Source organism: Loxodonta africana, chromosome 2 (genome assembly GCF_030014295.1).
Source record: "Loxodonta africana isolate mLoxAfr1 chromosome 2, mLoxAfr1.hap2, whole genome shotgun sequence".
Taxonomy (NCBI): domain Eukaryota; kingdom Metazoa; phylum Chordata; class Mammalia; order Proboscidea; family Elephantidae; genus Loxodonta; species Loxodonta africana.
This window is the reverse complement of record NC_087343.1, coordinates 224,372,313-224,390,557: the sequence shown is the minus strand read 5'-3', so window position 1 is coordinate 224,390,557 and position 18,245 is coordinate 224,372,313. Positions and strand designations below refer to the sequence as shown.

Sequence of the window (18,245 nt, the reverse complement as noted above, 5' to 3'; positions counted from 1 at the left end):
TTCTTTTTGTATGTGTGCATTTATCGATATAAATTGGCCTCTGAGCACTGCTTTTGCTGTGTCCCAGAGGTTTTGATAGGAAGTATTTTCATTCTCGTTGCTTTCTGAGAATTTCCTTATTCCCTCCTTGATGTCTTTTATAACCCAGTCTTTTTTCAGGAGGGTATTGTTCATTTTCCAAGTATTTGATTTCTTTTCCCTAGTTTTTCTGTTATTGATTTCTAGCTTCATTGCCTTGTGATCTGAGAAGATGCTTTGTAATATTTCAATGTTTTGGATTCTGGAAAGATTTGTTTTATGACCTAATATGTGGTCTATTCTAGAGAATGTTCCATGTGCACTAGAAAAAAAAGTATATTTTGCAGCAATTGGGTGGAGAGTTCTGTATAAGTCAATGAGGTCAAGTTGGTTGATTGTTGTAAGTAGGTCTTCCGTGTCTCTATTGAGCTTCTTACTGGATGTCCTGTCCTTCTCCGAAAGTGGTGTGTTGAAGTCTCCTACTATATATGTGGAGGTGTCTATCTCACTTTTCAATTCTGTTAAAATTTGATTTATGTATCTTGCAGCCCTGTCATTAGGTGCGTAAATATTTAATATGGTTATGTCTTCCTGATCAATTGTCCCTTTTATCATTATATAGTGTCCTTCTTTATCCTTTGTGGCGGATTTAAGTCCAAAGTCTATTTTGTCAGAAATTAATATTGCTACTCCTCTTCTTTTTTGCTTATTGTTTGCTTGATATATTTTTTTCCATCCTTTGAGTTTTAGTTTGTTTGTGTCTCTAAGTCTAAGGTGTGTCTCTTGTAGGCAGCATATAGATGGATCGTGTTTCTTTATCCAGTCCGTGACTCTCTCTTTATTGGTGCATTTAGTCCATTTACATTCAGCGTAATTATAGCTAAGTAAGTTTTTAGTGCTGTCATTTTGATGCCTTTTCATGTGTGTTGTTGGCCATTTCATTTTTTCACATGCTTTTTTGTGCTGAGACGTTTTTCTTAGTAGCTTGTGAGATCCTCATTTTCATAATGTTTAACTTTGTGTTTATTGAGTCGTTACGTTTTTCTTGGCTTTTTTCTTGAGTTATGGAATTGATATTCCTTTTTGTGGTTACCTTTTTATTTACCCCTATTTTTCTAAGTGAAAACCTAACTTGTATCCTTCTATATCACCTTGTATCACTCTCCATCTGGCAGTTCAATGCCTCCTATATTTAGTCCCTCTTTTTGATTATTGTGATCGTTTATCTATTGATTTCCATGATTCCCTGTTGTGTGTATTATTTTGTTTATTTATTTATTTTTTAGAATTAATCTTAATTTGTTTGTTTTTGTGCTTTCCCTATTTGAGTTGTGTTGATATCAGGACGTTCTGTTTTGTGACCTTGTATTGTGCTGGTACCTGATATTATTGGTCATCCGGCCAAACAATCTCCTTTAGCATTTCTTGCAGTCTTGGTTTAGTTTTTGCAAATTCTCTAAACTTGTGTTTATCTGTAAATATCTTAATTTCTCCTCCATATTTCAGAGAGAGTTTTGCTGGGTATATGATCCTTGGTTGGCAGTTTTTCTCGTTCAGTGCTCTGTATACGTTGTCCCATTCCCTTCTTGCCTGCATGGTTTCTGCTGAGTAGTCTGAACGTATTCTTATTGATTCTACCTTGAAGGAAACCTTTCTTTTCTCCCTGGCTGCTTCTAAAATTTTCTGTTTGTCTTTGGTTTTGGCAAGTTTGATGATAATATGTCTTGGTGTTTTTCTTTTTGGATCAATCTTAAATGGGGTTCGATGAGCATCTTGGATAGATATCCTTTCGTCTTTCATGATGTCAGGGAAGTTTTGTGTCAGGATTTCTTCAACTATTTTCTCTGTGTTTTCTGTCCCCCCTCCCTGTTCTGGGACTCCAATCACTCACAAGTTATCCTTCTTGATAGAGTCCCACATGATTCTTAGGGTTTCTTCATTTTTTTTAATTCTTTTATCTGATTTTTTTTCAGCTATGTTGGTGTTGTTTCCCTGGTCCTCCAGAAGTCCCAGTCTACATTCTAATTGCTCGAGTCTGCTCCTCTGACTTTCTATTGCGTTGTCAAATTCTGTAATTTTATTGTTAATCTTTTGGATTTCTACATGCTGTCTCTCTATGGATTCTTGCAACTTGTTAATTTTTCCACTATGTTCTTGAATAATCTTTTTGAGTTCTTCAACAGTTTTATCAGTGTGTTCCTTGGCTTTTTCTGCATTTATCCTAATTTCATTTGTGATATCTTGAAGCATTCTGTAAATTAGTTTTTTATATTCTGTATCTGATAATTCCAGGATTGTATCTTCATTTGGGAAAGATTTTGATTCTTTTGTTTGGGGGGTTGGAGAAGCTGTCATGGTCTGTTTCTTTATGTGGTTTGATATGGACTGCTGTCTCCGAGCCATCACTGGGAAACTGGTATGCTGGCTCCTGGTTCTGAAAACGGTCTCTGTCTGCCCGTATTTGTTCGTTTTCCGTCTCTAAGTCTGTGCTTGTTGTTCAGAGTTCGTAGATTGTTATGTATGTGATCGATCCCCTTGTTTTTCCGAGTCTTTGTTGCAAGAGGGATCCGCGGTAGCGTCCACCTAGTCCGCCATCTTGGCCCCGCTCCTGTGAATGCCTTTTTAAAGAAAAGGGACCATGATTAGAGCCTTCAAAATTTGAGACTCTCTGTTAAAATTGTGGAGCCCTCGTGACATAGTGGTTAAGAGCTATGGCTGCTAACCTCAAGGTCGGCAGTTCAAATCCACCAGGCTGTCCTTGGAAACTCTATGGGGCTGTTCTACTCTGTCCTATAGGGTCACTATGGGTCAGAATCGACTTGATGGCAATGGGCTTGGGTTTTTTTTTGTTGTTGTTGTTAAAATGTTTTTCTTTTGAATTTTTGGATCACCTGCTTGAATTTTAGCTGAGTTATGTTTTCACCTGTTATTATTTAAAGAAGAGTGTAGACTGGAAGCACTGTGGCCCAAGCGTGTTCCCCCACTGACCCCACCTTCTCCCCCCACAGGGAAACTGGACATGCTGGTGGCCTCAGCTGGCACAGGTGGCACCATCACAGGCATCGCCAGGAAGCTCAAGGAGAAGTGTCCAGGGTGCAAGGTGACTGTGACCTGCTGGTGCCACCAGGGGCAGGGGAGGCACACCAGGCCACCTGCCACCCTGCTCCTTCTGGCGTCCCTCAGAGCCCTGGGCCTAGTGTGCTGGCATCTCTCACCTGTGGGGCCTGAATCCCAGCTGGAGTATGATCTTCAAGCCCCTTGGTGTTAAAGCCTGCAGAGTGGCCTTTTTGCCTTAGAGCTGAACGTTCTCATTTTGATCCCTGCATACACAGCAGTATGACTGTCTTAATGAGGTGTGAGGCCCAGGTGTCTGTGTCTGTCTGATGACCAGAGATGCTTTGGAACCAGCCACCTCTGACCCAGTGACCTGATGAGCTGGGGCTGGGGGCCACTCCTGGCCCATGTCCTAGAGGAGCTTCCTGTGCTAAAGGGGAGGGGGGGCTGGGGGATTGCTTTGGGTGGCCTCTGAGTCATTACAGAACATTCTATACCGAGTCCACACCCTGCTTAGTATTTCCCAGCTTGCTTCAAGGTGCAGCATTGACGGGTTTAAGTGAGCCAGGACATGGTGTTACTTGGGGTCTGGGGAGGGGCTCATGGTAAATACCCAGCTGGTAGTGGCTAGTGCCCTTTTCTCCCTCTGCCCTCCAGGACATGGTCACTGCTCCCCACTGCCTTGGTCTGGGGCTGTCCTGGGGTGCCCTGCTCATGCGGAACTCCTCAGGGGGCTTGCTTCCTTGGGGTACTCTGGGCTGGGCATGGCACTTACTGTACTTTGTGTTCATCGCACACTCTGGCCTGGTTTCCAGGTTCCTGGTCTTGCCCCTGAGGCCTGGGACAAGGCCTGTGTACTTGTGGGCAGGTCAGCATGGTCTGGGCGCACTGCTCATGTCTAGGGTGTCCAGGTGGGACTGCCCAGGTGTGAGCCCTAGGACATCCCTCTGTGCAGATCATCGGGGTGGACCCTGAGGGCTCCATTCTCGCCGAGCCGGAGGAACTCAATCAAACGGACCAAACAGCCTATGAAGTGGAGGGTATTGGCTATGACTTCCTGCCCACGGTGTTGGACCGAACGGTGGGTGTGGGCTGGAACTCCTGGATAGGGCTGGGCCTCCTCCTTACCTTGCCAGCCCCTGAGTGGGAAACTGGCCGTGGTCTGAGCAGGTCTCAGGAGAGACAAATGCGGCATCGTGTCCCAGCACCTGAGGAGGTTGGTGGCACAGTTTGGACTTCAGCAAGGATGGTATTTTGGCACCTGCAGAGGAAGGCAGCTGGGGGGCCTGGGGTGCAGGTGACCACAAGGCAAACGCAGGGAAGTCCAGAGCCCCAGAAAACTTGCTCTCTCTTTAAAGAATTCTATATTAGCTTCCTAGGGCTGCTGTAACAAATTGCCACAAAGTACATGGCTTAGGACACCACAGATTTATCCTCTCACGTAAAAATCAGGGTGTCCCCGGGGCCACGCTCTCTCTGAGGCCCTAGGGGAAGATCCCTCCTTGTGTCTTCCAGCTGCTGATGTTGCCGGCAGCCCTTGGCGTTCTCTTGGCTTGTGCATGCATCACTCCAGTCTTTGCCTCTGTCTTCACGTGTCTGTCTTCCCTCCGTTTCTCTGTGTCTCTTTTTTTTATAAGGATACCATTCACACTGAGTTAGGATTCACCCTACTGCAGTATGACTTATGTTAACTAATTACATTTTCAAAGATCCTGTTTCCAAATGAGGTCACATTCACAGGTACCGGGGTTAGGGGGACTCAGTTCAGCAGACCCCAAGGGACCTAGGGTAGAGACTAGAGTCTAAAGAGACCACTGCAGGGACATAGGGCTGCATAGCGGGAGCTTATGGGGTGGGTTTCGCTGCTATGCACAGAATCCATTGAAGCAGGGGAAGGACAGAGAGTTCCAGGCTGGTTGACATGGGTCCTAGATCCCGGGATGAGAGTTAGCCCAGTGTCCATTGGAGATCCTTGCCTGCTGGAGGTTGCCCTTGTCTATTGGGGGTCCTTGCCCCCAGATAGGAGGTTGCCCCATGAGGGTGCTATGGGGTCTGAGTACTGACGCAGCTTTGTGCCAGGTAGCCCCTCCATGATAACTAGTGGTCAGTCTGTTGTCCCCCGCAGGTGGTGGACAAGTGGTTCAAAAGCAACGACGAGGACTCCTTCGCTTTTGCCCGCATGCTGATCGCCCAGGAGGGGCTCCTGTGTGGTGAGTGGTCGTGCAGGGTCAGCGGTGGAGGACAGATGAAGTCCCTGCCCTCTGCCTGTTGCAGTCCTAGCACACACAGAGACTCATTCAGATGTGAGACAGCTGGACGGTGTGCACCGAGGGTACCTCTTGACCCCCCAGACCCTCCGTCACATCATGTCCTTGTCCTTACAGTGCCCTTGCAGCCCCACGCACTTTATGTTACAGCCAATTCTCCTAGTCCACGGCAGTTACGTTCTGTAAAGTCCCCAAGAACACTGGATTAGCAAGCACAAAACCAGCCTTGTCCAGCCTCAGCTTGTCCTGCCGGTACCCCTGAGGGTCCTCTCAGTACTCGGAGCCCAGCTGCTCTCCCCAGAGGCCATCACAGCTGGCAGTTTCCCGCAGGTCCTTCCAGAGCATGTCCGAATCTGCACGCACACACACACGTGCATAATGCACATGTGCACACACACAGGCACGGGCGTGCATGAGCTGCCCAGGGGTCTCAGAAGGCCATCTGTCTGGCAGGTGGCAGTGCGGGCAGTACCATGTCCATCGCTGTGAAGGCTGCCCAGGAGCTGCAGGAGGGCCAGCGCTGTGTGGTCATCCTGCCTGACTCTGTGAGGAACTACATGTGAGCTGAGGTTCCTTCTTCCTCTCGGGTCCTCCTCCTCCTTCCATGAACCCTTCTCTTTCTTTGGGTGCTGTCACTTGAGGTTCTGACAGCAGAGAGAAGGGTCAAGGGGCCCCACAAGCTCTGCCTTCACCCTCCTGGCCTTCAGGGTCCTCTTCCAGGTCTTGGGAACTCCTGCTTCCTTGGCTGCCTGGTCCCCATCTTGGGCCTTCTAGACACAGTGACAGCCCCCACATGACCAATGAGCTCTTCCTGCAGGGGGCCTCTCCCTCCCACCCTGGGTTCCTCCCTGGCCACCCCATTCCTGCTCCCTCCTTGGGCCTAAGTGATGCCCCACCCCTACCCTACCCCCTTACTGCACTTGCAGTTTGCTGGCCCTCAGCAGGTGTAGACCAGGGACAGAGCCCTGGCTGGAGCTAGTGGCCCAGGTCAGTGGGCTCAGCACAGTGTGACTGCACAACTCTTCAAACTTGGGTTTCTTGGGCCATGAGATGTTTGACCAGCAGCCTCTCTGGCCCCTCCTCAGCTCTGGTGTGGCTCAATGTGTGTGTGTTTGTGTTGGGACACACAGACAGCCCTGGCTCCCACATGGCAGGTCCAAGCCTCCAGCTATGATTTCTTTCCAGGGCTCACACCCCCCATCCCACATTCATGAGGCCCCACCTGGGGTGTGCATATTTGTGGTGACCTCAGCTGCCCTTGATGCCAGGCATGGCTGTGGGAGCTCAAAGCTGGATTCAGGCATGGGGTGACTCACGTCTGGGTGCTCACTGCCAATGACCTGAGTACAGCTTGCCCCTCCCCTGGCTGAGGGTGAGAAATGTCTGTCTCCATCCACTGGGCTGCCTGCTATGCGTATGTACGTGTGTGTGCATGAATGTGTGTGTTGTGTGTATGTGTGAGTATGAGTGAGTGTGTGTTGGCAGCGGGTGGTGGGTCACTCTTTCCTCCCCCCATCCTCTGTCCCTGGTCTGTTACTTTAAGGCAGGTTCCCAGCAGTCCCAGGGGCATACTCTTGTTCATTCTGGGTGGAAGAGAGGCCATAGGGGAGCCCACAAAGGGGCTTGATCACAGAGGTTTCCAGAGAGGATGTCCTGAGCTCTGAGCTCATTCTGCCCCAGACACATAAACCCAGGTTGACATCTGTGCCCCAGACACATGTACTCAGATTGACACCTGTGCCTCAGACACATGTTCCTTGGTTGACCTGATGCCCTATCAGTCCACAGTTCTCAACGAGCTTTCTGAAGCCTGGCCCTCAGCCTCTCCCCTGGAGCCTGGATGCAGTGTATCCCAGGGGTCTGGGAGATGGTGCTGGGCCCTCTCTGAGCACAGCCACATTGCTGACAGGGGGGCATGGGGGCAGAGACAATGATAAGGGCCGACACCTTGGTGACTGCCCCTTGGGGTTTCAGGTCTAAGTTCCTGAGCGACCGCTGGATGCTGCAGAAGGGCTTCATGAAGGAGGAGGACATGGTGGTGAAGAAGCCATGGTAAGGGCCTCCCGGCAGAGAGGCCGACTCCAGCACAGCCACCTCCCGTGGCCTGTGGGGCCTCCCCGGGGCCCATCCACACCTGACGGGGACAGGGCAGGGAGGGCAGCCTTGGTGGGCACTGCCCTGTGGGCCTTCTTGTGTGGTGTGGCCTCAAGTAGGACCCCCTGGACCTTGCCTGGGATGTCCCTGACTCAGAGCTACCACGCCTGCTTTCCCCTCAGGTGGTGGCACCTCAGAGTCCAGGAACTGAGCCTGTCGGCCCCACTGACTGTGCTGCCGACGGTCACCTGCGAGCATACCATTGAGATCCTTCGGGAGAAGGGCTTCGACCAGGCACCCGTGGTCGATGAGGCGGGGTCAGTCTCAGCTGGCGCCCCCCCACCATCAGACTCTGCACCAGCCTCACATTCCTCCCCCTCTCCCTCCTCAGAGGCACTGGGTGGTGCAGCCTTGAGGACCTATAGCTGATGGCTGACCTCTGACCCTTGGTCACTTTGCATATGATGTCCAGAGCTTGACCCACCCATTGGAAGTCTTTTCCCTGACCCTGGCTGGAGCAGTGGGCTAGGCATATTGGCTCTCTGGGCCTTAGACCCTATGACCCACCCATCCACCCCCCATTTCCATTGCACCCAGGCTATCTTTGGCCCCTGTCTGGGAGGCAATTAGAGATAACTGTCTTAGACTCCCAGGGGTGCCAGAACCAAGCACCACAAAGTGGAGGGCTTTAAAGAACCGGAATCTATTGCCTCACAGCTCTAGAGGCTGGAAGTCCACTCTAGAGGAAGGGTCTCCCCTTATCTTTTTCAGCTGCAGGTGATTTTCAACTCATGGCAACCCCATGTGATAGAGTAGAACTGCCCCACGGGGTTTCTAGGCTGTCATTTTTACGGAAGCAGATGGCCAGGTCTTTCTCCCTTGGCACTGCTCGGTGGGTTTGAACCACCATCCTTTCAGATAGCAGAGCGCTTAACCATTCTACACCAGGGCTCCTTAGCCCCAGGCATTTCTTGGCTTGTAGATGCCTCTTTACATGGTGTCTGTCTTCCCCTGTCTATCTGTGCCTGTTTCCCATTAAGACACCACTCAGTTAGGATCAGGACCCACCCTACTCCAGTATGACCTCATTAATTAACTAATAACAAAGAAAAACCAGATTTCCAAGCTGGGTAAGGTCCCATTCACAGGTACAGGGGTTAGGACTTCCACATATCTATTGTGGGGGCACATTCAACCCACAATAACCAACATCTGGCTGAGGATGTGTCTGCCAAGGGGATTCACGTCAGACACCAAGGCGGCCACCCGTCCCACAGCCCAGGCAGATTCACGTCAGACACCAAGGTGGCTACCCGTCCCACAGCCCGGGAAACCAAGTGGCTGGTTGCCCTAAATACCTGTCTTGAACCTTCTTTCAGGAGGTTTTCAGGACAGAAAGGTCAGCTCCGAGCAGGTCACCTGCTGTATTCCCTTGACATCGTGGGCAAATGCTTGTTCAATTCTAAGAGGAATTCAGTGTTTGGCCCAAGGGCCAACTCTGTGGCGTTAAAGGTGGCTCTGGGCATATTCTGTGGTCTGGGGGAGGTGGTGAGATATATGCTCAGACCTCTGACACCTACTCCCCGTCTTCTTCCAGGATGATCCTGGGGATGGTCACTCTAGGGAACATGCTGTCATCCCTGCTGGCCGGGAAGGTGCAGCCTTCAGACCAAGTCCGCAAGGTCATCTACAAGCAGTTCAAACAGGTGAGGCACGTGTGGTGGGCTGCGAGCAGTGAGGCCAGGTGGGTCCTTGTCTCATTGGCCATTCGGTGTCAGCCAGGCCAATGCTGACATCACTGTGGGCCCTGGGAAGCTGAGGTTCGCTTCCTCCACAAGTGAGGAGCCGTCGCTGGGGAGGGCTACCCAACGGTAACCAGATGATGGCACGACCTGGAGTCATTAGCAGCCCCCTTAGGCAGCACGTGGCTCAGGCGTGCAGGGGAATCTGGTCATTCTGGTAATCATCAGCCTGATTTCTTCCTGTGGGTGTGTTTGTTTAAGAATGCCTAGTGTGTTTACTTATTTTAAAAGGACTAGAACGGTCTGGGAGACACCCACGTGGCTCTTTGGCTAGTCAGCCCCAGCAGTTGTCCTGAGGCTTCTAGCCCCAGTGAAGAACACTGCCACCCTCCCATGAGCCGGGGCCTGCGTGGTGTCCCTGCAGGGGGGTAGAGTCAGGGTACCCACGTCTCAGGTGGTCCTGGAGCAGCTGACATTTCACAGCACATCCTCATCCCAACCTTCCAGTGCATGGGAATGGCGTCCACACATGCTGCTTTACGTATTCTCTTGGTCATGTAGCGCTGCTATAACAGAAATACCACAAGTGGATGGCTTTAACAAAAAGAACTTTATTCTTTCACATAAAGTAGGCTAAAAGTCCAAATTCAGGGCGTCAGCTCCAGGGGAGGGCTTTCTCTCTCTGTTGGCCTTTTCTTCAATCATCCCCTGGACTAGGAGCTTCTCCTTGCAGGGACCGCAGGTCCAAAGGACACACTCTGCTCCTGGTGCTGCTTTCTTGGTGGTATGAGGTCCCCCTGTCTCTCTGCTCGCTTCTCTCTTTTATATCCCAAGAGATTGCCTTAAGACACAATCCAATCTTGTAGACTGAGTCCTGCCTCACTAACACAACTACTACCCATCCTTCCTCATTAACATCACAGAGGCAGGATTTACAACACATAGGAAAATCACACAATACCCAGAATCGTGGCCCAGCCAAACTGATACACACATTTTAGGGGGGACATAATTCAATCCACGACACACATCAATGTTTGAGGGTTGAGCCCAAATCTAAGAATTAGAATTTCTCTTTCCCGTCACACACACACACATGCACATGCACACTCACGCTCACACATAGCCTCACACACACACACAGCTCCTGCGTGGACTCCCGGAGGCTCCCACCAGCTCTCCTGCCGCGTTAACACACTGAGTCTGCTGTCGGTGTGGCTTTGGCAGAATCTGGGGGAGCTGAAGGGGACCGCCAGTGCAATGCCTGACTCTGTGCCCTGTTCTGTCCTTTAGAGTCCACTCAGGCCCCAGTGACACCCCCACTCCAAAGGCAGTGGGGACCCGTGGCCCCGCTTCCTGCTGGTTGTGGCTTCTCGACAAAGCTTCTGGGCCAGGCTGGCAGGAGCAGGGCATCACATGAGTGTGGCAGAAGGCAGGACACCCTTCTCCTGAAGGCCTCCTATCCCTCCCTGGGGCCAGATCAGATGCCAGCCTGTCCTGAGGAGAATGTAGGGCACCACCGCCTAAAAATTGTCAACTGGGTCCTCAAGAAGTTAAACAGAATTACCAAATGACGCAGCACGTCCACTCCTAGGTTTGTACCCAAACGACTTGTAAGCAGGGGAGCAAACATACTTGTATAGCAGTGTTCATTGTAGCACTGTTCACGATAGCCGGAAGGTGGAGACAGCCCACGTGCCCATCAACAGACAGATGGATAAACAAAACAGGGTACATACATACAATGGAATATGACTCAGCCATAAAGAAAAATGAGGTCCTGATGCTTGCCGCAACATGGACGAACCTTGAAAACATCATGCTGAGTGAAAGAAGGCAGCCATAAAAGAAGTATTGTGTGATCCCTCTTATATGGGATTTCCAAGGTAGGCAAATGCCTAGAGATAGAAAGATTAGTAGTTTCCAGGGGCTGGGGGTGGGAAGGAATGGGGACTAATGGCTTAATAGGTGTCGAGTTTCTTGTTTGGGGTGATCTAAAGTTTTTGGAAATAAATGGTGGTGATGGATGCAAATAATAATGACAACGATGACAAACGTGGTGGCTCCCCTCTGCTGTACACACGTACTGCCCTGCCATAAAGCAGCCCTTCTCCAGCCTAGGGAGGTCCAGACACTTCGGTGCTCGCTGGGGATTTTCTGGCCACCTGAGTCCCAGGGACGAAGTACACCCTCCTTTGGTCTTCTAACTGCATTTGGCTTTCTCTGAATGACCCTGACACCTGTGTCTGCACCCGATCTGAGTCCAGTTTGCACAGTTATGCAATGGAGAGCAATGCTAGAGCTTTTCCTCTTGGACCTTTGAACTCACGTTTTTCAAAGGGAAAATGGCCTCTACTGCCAGAGTCAACCTAGAGGGCCACCCGGCGTGGGCCTAGGCAGTCACTGGGAGGGCCGCCCGGCACGGACCTGGGCAGTCACTGGGAGGGCCTCCTGGCATGGGCCTGAGGGGTCGCTGGGAGGGCTGCCTGTTGTCTGGCTTGGGTCTGGGTGTTGCTGGGCACCAGCAAACGTCTGGTTTAGAGATCACCTTTGGGCTTGGTACTTGTGTCTGATAAGTAACCCCCTCCAGGGAACTGAGGATGAGGAGGCTGCAGGTGGACTCCAAAGTGGTTTCCTAGAACAGGATCCCTTATCCTGGGAGTGCCTTGGAAACATGCTCACCCCAGGTGAAGTCACAAGGGCTGGTGTTGCCTCAGGGTGTGTGTGGGGGGAACTTCCAGAGGTGGAAAGGGCTTCAGGTGAGGGAGAGACTTCCCGTTCTCAGAGCTGATGGAGGCTGAGGCTGGATGACCCCTGTCCCCAGGCCCAGGCAGGCAGTAAACAGAGAACCCCACGCTTATTAACTAACACCAAGTAACACCTGGCCCCCGGGCTGCTAACACCTGTCTGTAATTAACCTCTTGATTTAACCAGGTGGTAAGAAAGTCCTATGGGTAGGTTCTAGGTGGCTCAAATGTTTTTTTTTTTTTTTAAATTGCTAAGAGTAGGTAAGCTTACCTTGCCCCCCCCATACCTCCTTACCTTACTGTTTTTCTCTCCCTTTTCTTTTGAAATGCCTGGATCATTTAAAACTAGAAAGATCTTTATTAATGAAATTAGGGCTTCAAATGAGACTGATTTACAGAGGCATCACCTCCTGTCTCCTCCAATCTGATTTCCCCAAGGAGGGGACAGTTTCTTCCTCCCTGGACTCACCTGACATCGAGCCATCTGACACCTGGAGTGCTGGAAATATGCTAACAACTCCCCGTGGGTCAGGGAGGCTGTGTCTGCCTCCAGCAGGGCTCCCCCAAAATCATTGGGAAAGCTCCTTAAATAAGATTTCCAGAAGAATATGGAGAGTCTCTGGGTGGTGCAAATGGGTAAGCACTCGGCTGCTAACTGAAAGGTTGGAGGTTTGAGTCCACCCAGAGGTGCCTTGGAAGAAAGGCCTGGCTGTCTACTTATGAAAGATCAGCCATTGAAAACCCTACTCTGGTACACATGGAGTTGCCATGAGCTGGAGTCAACTTGACGGCATTTTTAAGAATACGGAGACTTGAAGACTGGAGCAGGTTAAGCCTCTTGCCACTAGCAAACATTTTCCCCAGGCATCCTATCTCCATGCAACTGGGCAACAGTGAGGTCCTGGATTGGGCCCCCTTTTCCATTCTGCCTGCCTCATTTTCTGTCCCGCCGCCTTTGTCTTCTCTTTGTCCATCCTCATGACAGGCTTGTGGATTTAGTGATGGAGTGGGGTGACGGGACCAGTGTTCACACGAAGGTTCAGCCAGGGCAGGTTACTTGGCCCCCCTCCTCCTCCTCACCTCTCAGTGAAGGTCAAGGTCCCCGGTCTTGGCTGGTCTTTCCTCTTCTCCCTTTCCTAATTTTCTCTGACCGTTCTGTACTGCCCGAGGTTTCCTCTCCTTCTGGGGAGCCATTCAAAAGTCCTTTATGTGAGGCTGCAGCAGAGTCCAGCTGTATCTGACTTGCAAAGATGGACCCTAAGTGTCTTCTTTTTCCTTAGAAATTATAATAATTTTTCTATTGAGCAGACAGTATAGAGGGTTCCCACATACCCCTTTTCCCTCCCCTAAACCCTGCACACTGTTGGCGCTATTATTAACGTCTTGCCCTCTTGTGGTACATTTGTTACAGCTCATGAACTAATATTGATACGTTGTTATTCACTACACTCCATGTTCACATTAAGGTTCACTCTTTGGGCGGTACAGTCCTGTGAGTTTTGACAAAACCACAATGCCCTGTGTCCACCATCGCAGCATCCTACAGAACAGTTCCACTGCCCTGAACATGCCCTGTACCCCCCCCATTCATCCCTCCCCCGAGCCCCTGAAAACCACCCATCTTTTCACTGTCCCTAACATTTTCCCTTTTCCCCAACGCGTACAGTGGTAGTTGGAAGCTACAGTATTAGCTTTTTCAGGCTGGCTTCTTCCTTTTTCTTTTTATTATTTAAGGTTTGTCTTTCTACCTGGGTGGTATTATCTCGATTCTTACTTTCAGCTTCTAAATCAGAGCAAAAGGCTGAAGGAGGAGTCTCCTGGGGCATTGCGGTGGGGCTGTTTCCCCTTGGAAGTTCCTCCTCCTCACCCCCTCTTCCCTCCCCGGGCCTCCAGTGCAGTGGCAGGCGGCGGCCACCAGGGGCAGCAGACCTCAGGCTCAGGAGCAGAGGCCTGGTTCTCCCCTGGGGCAGGTGAGTGAGCCTGGCTGCCGCTTCTTTTGCAGATTCGCCTGACAGACCCGCTGGGCCAGCTCTCACACATCCTGGAGATGGACCACTTTGCCCTGGTGGTGCATGAGCAGATTCAGTGTGAGTGGGGCTCCGGTGCAGGCCCAGGCTGGTGGGGAGTTCAAGGGAGCAGGGGGGCACTGCTGGCCGGTAGAGGCAAGGCCGCGGCAGCTGGGCACGCTTGCCTCCCGTATACCAGCCCCCATGATGTGGGCAGCGCCTCCAGCAGATGTAAGGTCTGCACAGCAGTGAGGCCCCTCCATCTGTCACTGAGCTCAACCTTCTCCTTTGATCTCCGACCCCAGGCCCTGGGTTGATGCACCTTTGTAATGAAGAGGCAGCCTGAGCTCTTGGGAGGTTCGGAGGCTGGGCTGTGCATGGGGCAGGGGCTCAGGTCACACCGAGGAGGGAGGGTCTTCTGCTCTGGGTGGGACTTATTGTGCAGAGTGCACAGACTCAGGTGTTGAGGCCCTTAGCTTCCAGGTGTTGAGGCCCTTAGCCTCTGGCACTGGAATAGTCACAAGTCTGGACACTGGTGATGTCCCTGTATCATCATCAAGGTTGCATGTCCTTCAGCAGCTCCCAGACTACTGGCCTCCTCCCTACTACCCCATGGTCAGGGCTCCAGGCTGTCTCTCAAGGGACTCCTGGGCTGGGTAGGTCTCAGAGGGCCCACCCAATCTCAGAGTGCTCCTGGGGCTTGTAACCAACTTGTGCTCATGAAGTCACCCCTCTCAGTCATCCTCAGAGCCTCTCCGTAGGCAGGATTCTCATTTTCTGAGAGTGGAACAAACAGCCTCTGCCCTTGGGCCCATGGTAAGGAATTGGGGGGCCCTGGAGCCCACCCACCCTAGCCCCCACCCCGGCCTTGTGCACAGTGGGCATGGTGGGTGCGGTGGCTCAGCCCCGCTGAGGGCTGGTCTCCCTCTAACCCCCTCTCCTGCCCTTGGCTCCGCAGCGCAGGACCAGGCCTTGTCAGGCGTAGTGGGGGGGCCTGCAGGTACGTACGTGACCTCGCCCACACTTAGACATGGCTGCTGAGGACCAAGGAGGGTGTCTGGGCTCCCCAGCTTCTGTGGCTGACCCTCACCACTGGGCAGTTGTGAGCTCCCCTGGGGTAGGGGTCAGGGAGGGGGTGGGGAAGGAGGGAGGGAGGCATCCCTCCCCTTCAGGGGTAGATTAACCAGTGAGCAGGGTAGGTCCTTAATGTGTTTACCTACTAATCTGTAGTGCACAGTTTCACATGGGTGTCACACCGTTGACGCGGTGAAAAACAGGTGAAATTGTGCCCTACAGATTAGTAAGTATGCACAGGTAAGCCTGTGGGTACCTTGCTTACTGGGTAACCCATCCCTGCTCCCTTAGCCTCACACTGACTTGAGGTTGAGCATCTCAGCCCTGGAGTCGCCAACGTTGCCCTCAGTGTCCTGATCTCTCTGCTCCCTGCTTTTTCCCAACGGGAAGTGCAGTCTCCCAAGTGGGGTGGGGGGAGCCTGCCTCTGCCCACCCCACACCACCCATGCCCAACTGACCTCTGCTAGCAAAGATAGGAGTGGGGGTGCAGGAATGGTCACAGTGCTGGGAAAAGGGATCCCACGGGTTGACCTGGGTATTTCTCATTTGCTTCTCTGCCCCGAAGGGGGGGGGGGGTAGGGTCCTAGCCACTGTTTGCCCCAGGCCTGGGGTTCTAACCACGCTCTCTGCTCCAGGGCATGGAGGCCAGGGCAGGCGTTGTTCTAAACTCGAGTCATCTGGGAGGACTTGGCCTTGGAGGGCAGAATCGTAGGGCAGAACTTTGAGTTGCATTTTGCCCATGGGGCAGTGTTTGAATTTCATCCTTGGGCACAGAGATGCCCCACGGGCTTGTTCCAGGGTGATGTCCTGGATGTCTCTCTCACTGGGGGGAGTGGGCTTGGAGCAGGATGCTGCCTCGTCCTGGTGTAGGCTCTGCTCTGCAGCTTGGCCCAGATGCCGGGGCAGCCCCTGTCAGGAGAAGACCACGTTTACTGTTGAGTTCCCTGAGGAGTTGCCCTGTTGTTCTGTGGTCCCCGGTGCTTGTGGGCACCCGGGGGGGCTCAGCAGGGAAGGGGCTCTGGGAGTGGGCACGACCATCTCAGGTCAGCTCCCAGCGGAGGCACCTTTTCACGGCCTGCCTCGCTGTTCTCTCTTCAGATCACAGCCAGGAGAAGTCCGGTAAGAAGCAGATGGTGTTTGGGGTCGTCACTGCCATTGACTTGCTGAACTTTGTGGCTGCCCGTGAACGGAACCAGAAGACAAAGCTAAACCCAGGATTGCCAGGCCAGCAGTGAATTCTCCACTCTTAGCCCTCTTCCTACTCAGGGTCCATTCTCTTGCTTTCGTAAACACTAGGCAAATCCATGATTTCTCATTGCTTATCAACGACAGGTAGCCCGGAGCCGAGTCAGGCCAGCAGAAACGTTGCTGCTTCCCTTTGTCAGTGCTTGTGACTGAAATGAATCTATTTTATGTCTTAATCACTGAAAGGCGTTTTTCTTTGACTTTCTCTTAAAAACGATTTAACAAGGAAGTTGTATTAGAAGAGAAGATAGTCAAGTGGGTGAACACATACAAAGATTGGGGCAGAAGGATCGAGGAAGAAGAAAGTGCTTTTTCCGGAGAAGAATGGAGACAGGGGACAATAGAAGGGAGGCTGGGGAAATGTGGACCGGTTCATGCCCTTTCTCATGGGCAGCATCTCCCTTGGGGTGGGGTTGGTTCGTGGGTTTTGACCCTTGCTCATTGTGGAGCTACAACGAGTGCCTCCCCGCCATGCTTCCACACCCAGTGCCTTTGTCTCCCATTGTTGCTCTCACTGAAATACCACAGGTGGGTGCCTTTAGCAAACAGAAATTTATTTTCTCACAGTTGAGGCTGGAAGTCCAAATTCAGGGCACCAGCTCTAGTAGAAGGCTGTCTGTTGGTGCTGGGGGACGGTCCTTGTCTCTGCATCCTTGGTTCCTGGGCAATCCTCACCTGGCCTCTGTCTCCCCTGTTTGAGCTTGTCTATGTGTCTCATCTGCTCTTTTGATAACTCGGAAGTGATTAGGTTTTGGACACACCTGCACTGACATGGTTTCATAAACATAACAAAGAAAACCCTTTTAGGAAAAAGGGGTCAGGATTCCAACTCATGTTTCACAGGGACACAGTTCAATCCATAATACCCCAACTCTGTTTCTTCTTTCTCATCAAACCATGTCAGTCATGCCCATCATAATGGTAACCCCTGGGTGTCTCCGTGCCCACAAAACACTACCCTGGACAGTGCTACGGCCATCTGGGTGCCGTGCCCAGAAACCCTTTCCATAGGAACTTCCGTCCACCCTGTTCTTAAAGCCAATGGCTCCTATCAGTTTCCTGTGACACTTTTTCTCTCTTTAAGCTTAGAAGTAGGCATTGCCTTGGTTCATACTGCAAGCTTCAGTGATGTCGTGGTGTTGGAATTAGGACCTTCATGTCAGTGCTTGGTGGCGCAGTGGTTAAGAGCTCAGCTGCTAACCAAAAGGTCAGCAATTCAAATCCACTAGCCACTCTCTGGAAACCATATGGGGGCAGTTCTACTCTGTCCTGTAGGGTCCCTGTGAATCGGACACGACTCAATGTCAACAGGTTTTTGGGTGGTGCAAATGGCTAACGCACTCAGCTGCTAACCGAAAGGTTGGAGGTTTGAGTTCACCCAGAGGTGCCTCGTAAGAAAGACCTGGCCATCTACATCCGAAAAACCAGCCATTGAAAACCCAGGGGAGTGCAGTTCTACCATGACACACAAGCGGTTGCCGTGAGTCGGAATCAACTTGATGGCAACTGTTTAGTAGATATTTTAGGCTTTACCACTCAGCTCTGCTGACGTAGCCTGACAGCAGCCCTGACAACATGTGAGCAGGTGTGGTGATGGTCCAATGACTTTTATTAATGGACACTGAAATATGAATTCCACGTAAATTTTTTTTTTTTTTAAACCACTTAAAAATGTAAGCTTGTGGGCTACAGATAAGCAAGCGTTGGGCTGGATTGGGTTCATGGCCGTGATTTACTGACAGATGGTCTAGAGTCTTGGCCGTGGGTGGGTGGGGCGCCCCCCAGGTGTGAGGCCCCCTGCTGTGCCCCAGCAAGGTGAGGGTAAAGATCTGGGCCGTGAATGCAGATCCATGAGGGGCTCTGGAGTCTGTGCCGGGGGGTGGTGGGGAAGGGGAAAAGGGCCGCTCAGCATTATGAGAAGGAATGGGCCATCACCTTGGCCAGAGAGCACCACTGGTCCTGGATAAGAACTCCTGAGAATGGCAGAAGAAGGGAGAG

At 51.5% G+C, this 18,245-nt stretch overlaps 1 protein-coding gene across 1 annotated transcript in view; it reads left to right on the top strand.

Annotated features, from left to right (window-relative positions):
* Nucleotides 1-17,318, top strand: part of CBS (cystathionine beta-synthase) — a 49,325-nt gene extending 32,007 nt beyond the window's left edge. Inside the window, exons 8-16 of the mRNA XM_010598669.3 lie at nucleotides 3,027-3,118; nucleotides 4,028-4,153; nucleotides 5,198-5,282; nucleotides 5,793-5,898; nucleotides 7,314-7,391; nucleotides 7,616-7,750; nucleotides 9,031-9,139; nucleotides 13,925-14,009; nucleotides 16,101-17,318. Coding sequence (XP_010596971.1) covers nucleotides 3,027-3,118; nucleotides 4,028-4,153; nucleotides 5,198-5,282; nucleotides 5,793-5,898; nucleotides 7,314-7,391; nucleotides 7,616-7,750; nucleotides 9,031-9,139; nucleotides 13,925-14,009; nucleotides 16,101-16,237 — 953 coding nt within the window. The 3' untranslated portion in view covers nucleotides 16,238-17,318. The remainder of the gene's footprint in view (nucleotides 1-3,026; nucleotides 3,119-4,027; nucleotides 4,154-5,197; nucleotides 5,283-5,792; nucleotides 5,899-7,313; nucleotides 7,392-7,615; nucleotides 7,751-9,030; nucleotides 9,140-13,924; nucleotides 14,010-16,100) is intronic.
* The last annotated feature ends 927 nt before the right edge of the window (nucleotides 17,319-18,245 follow it).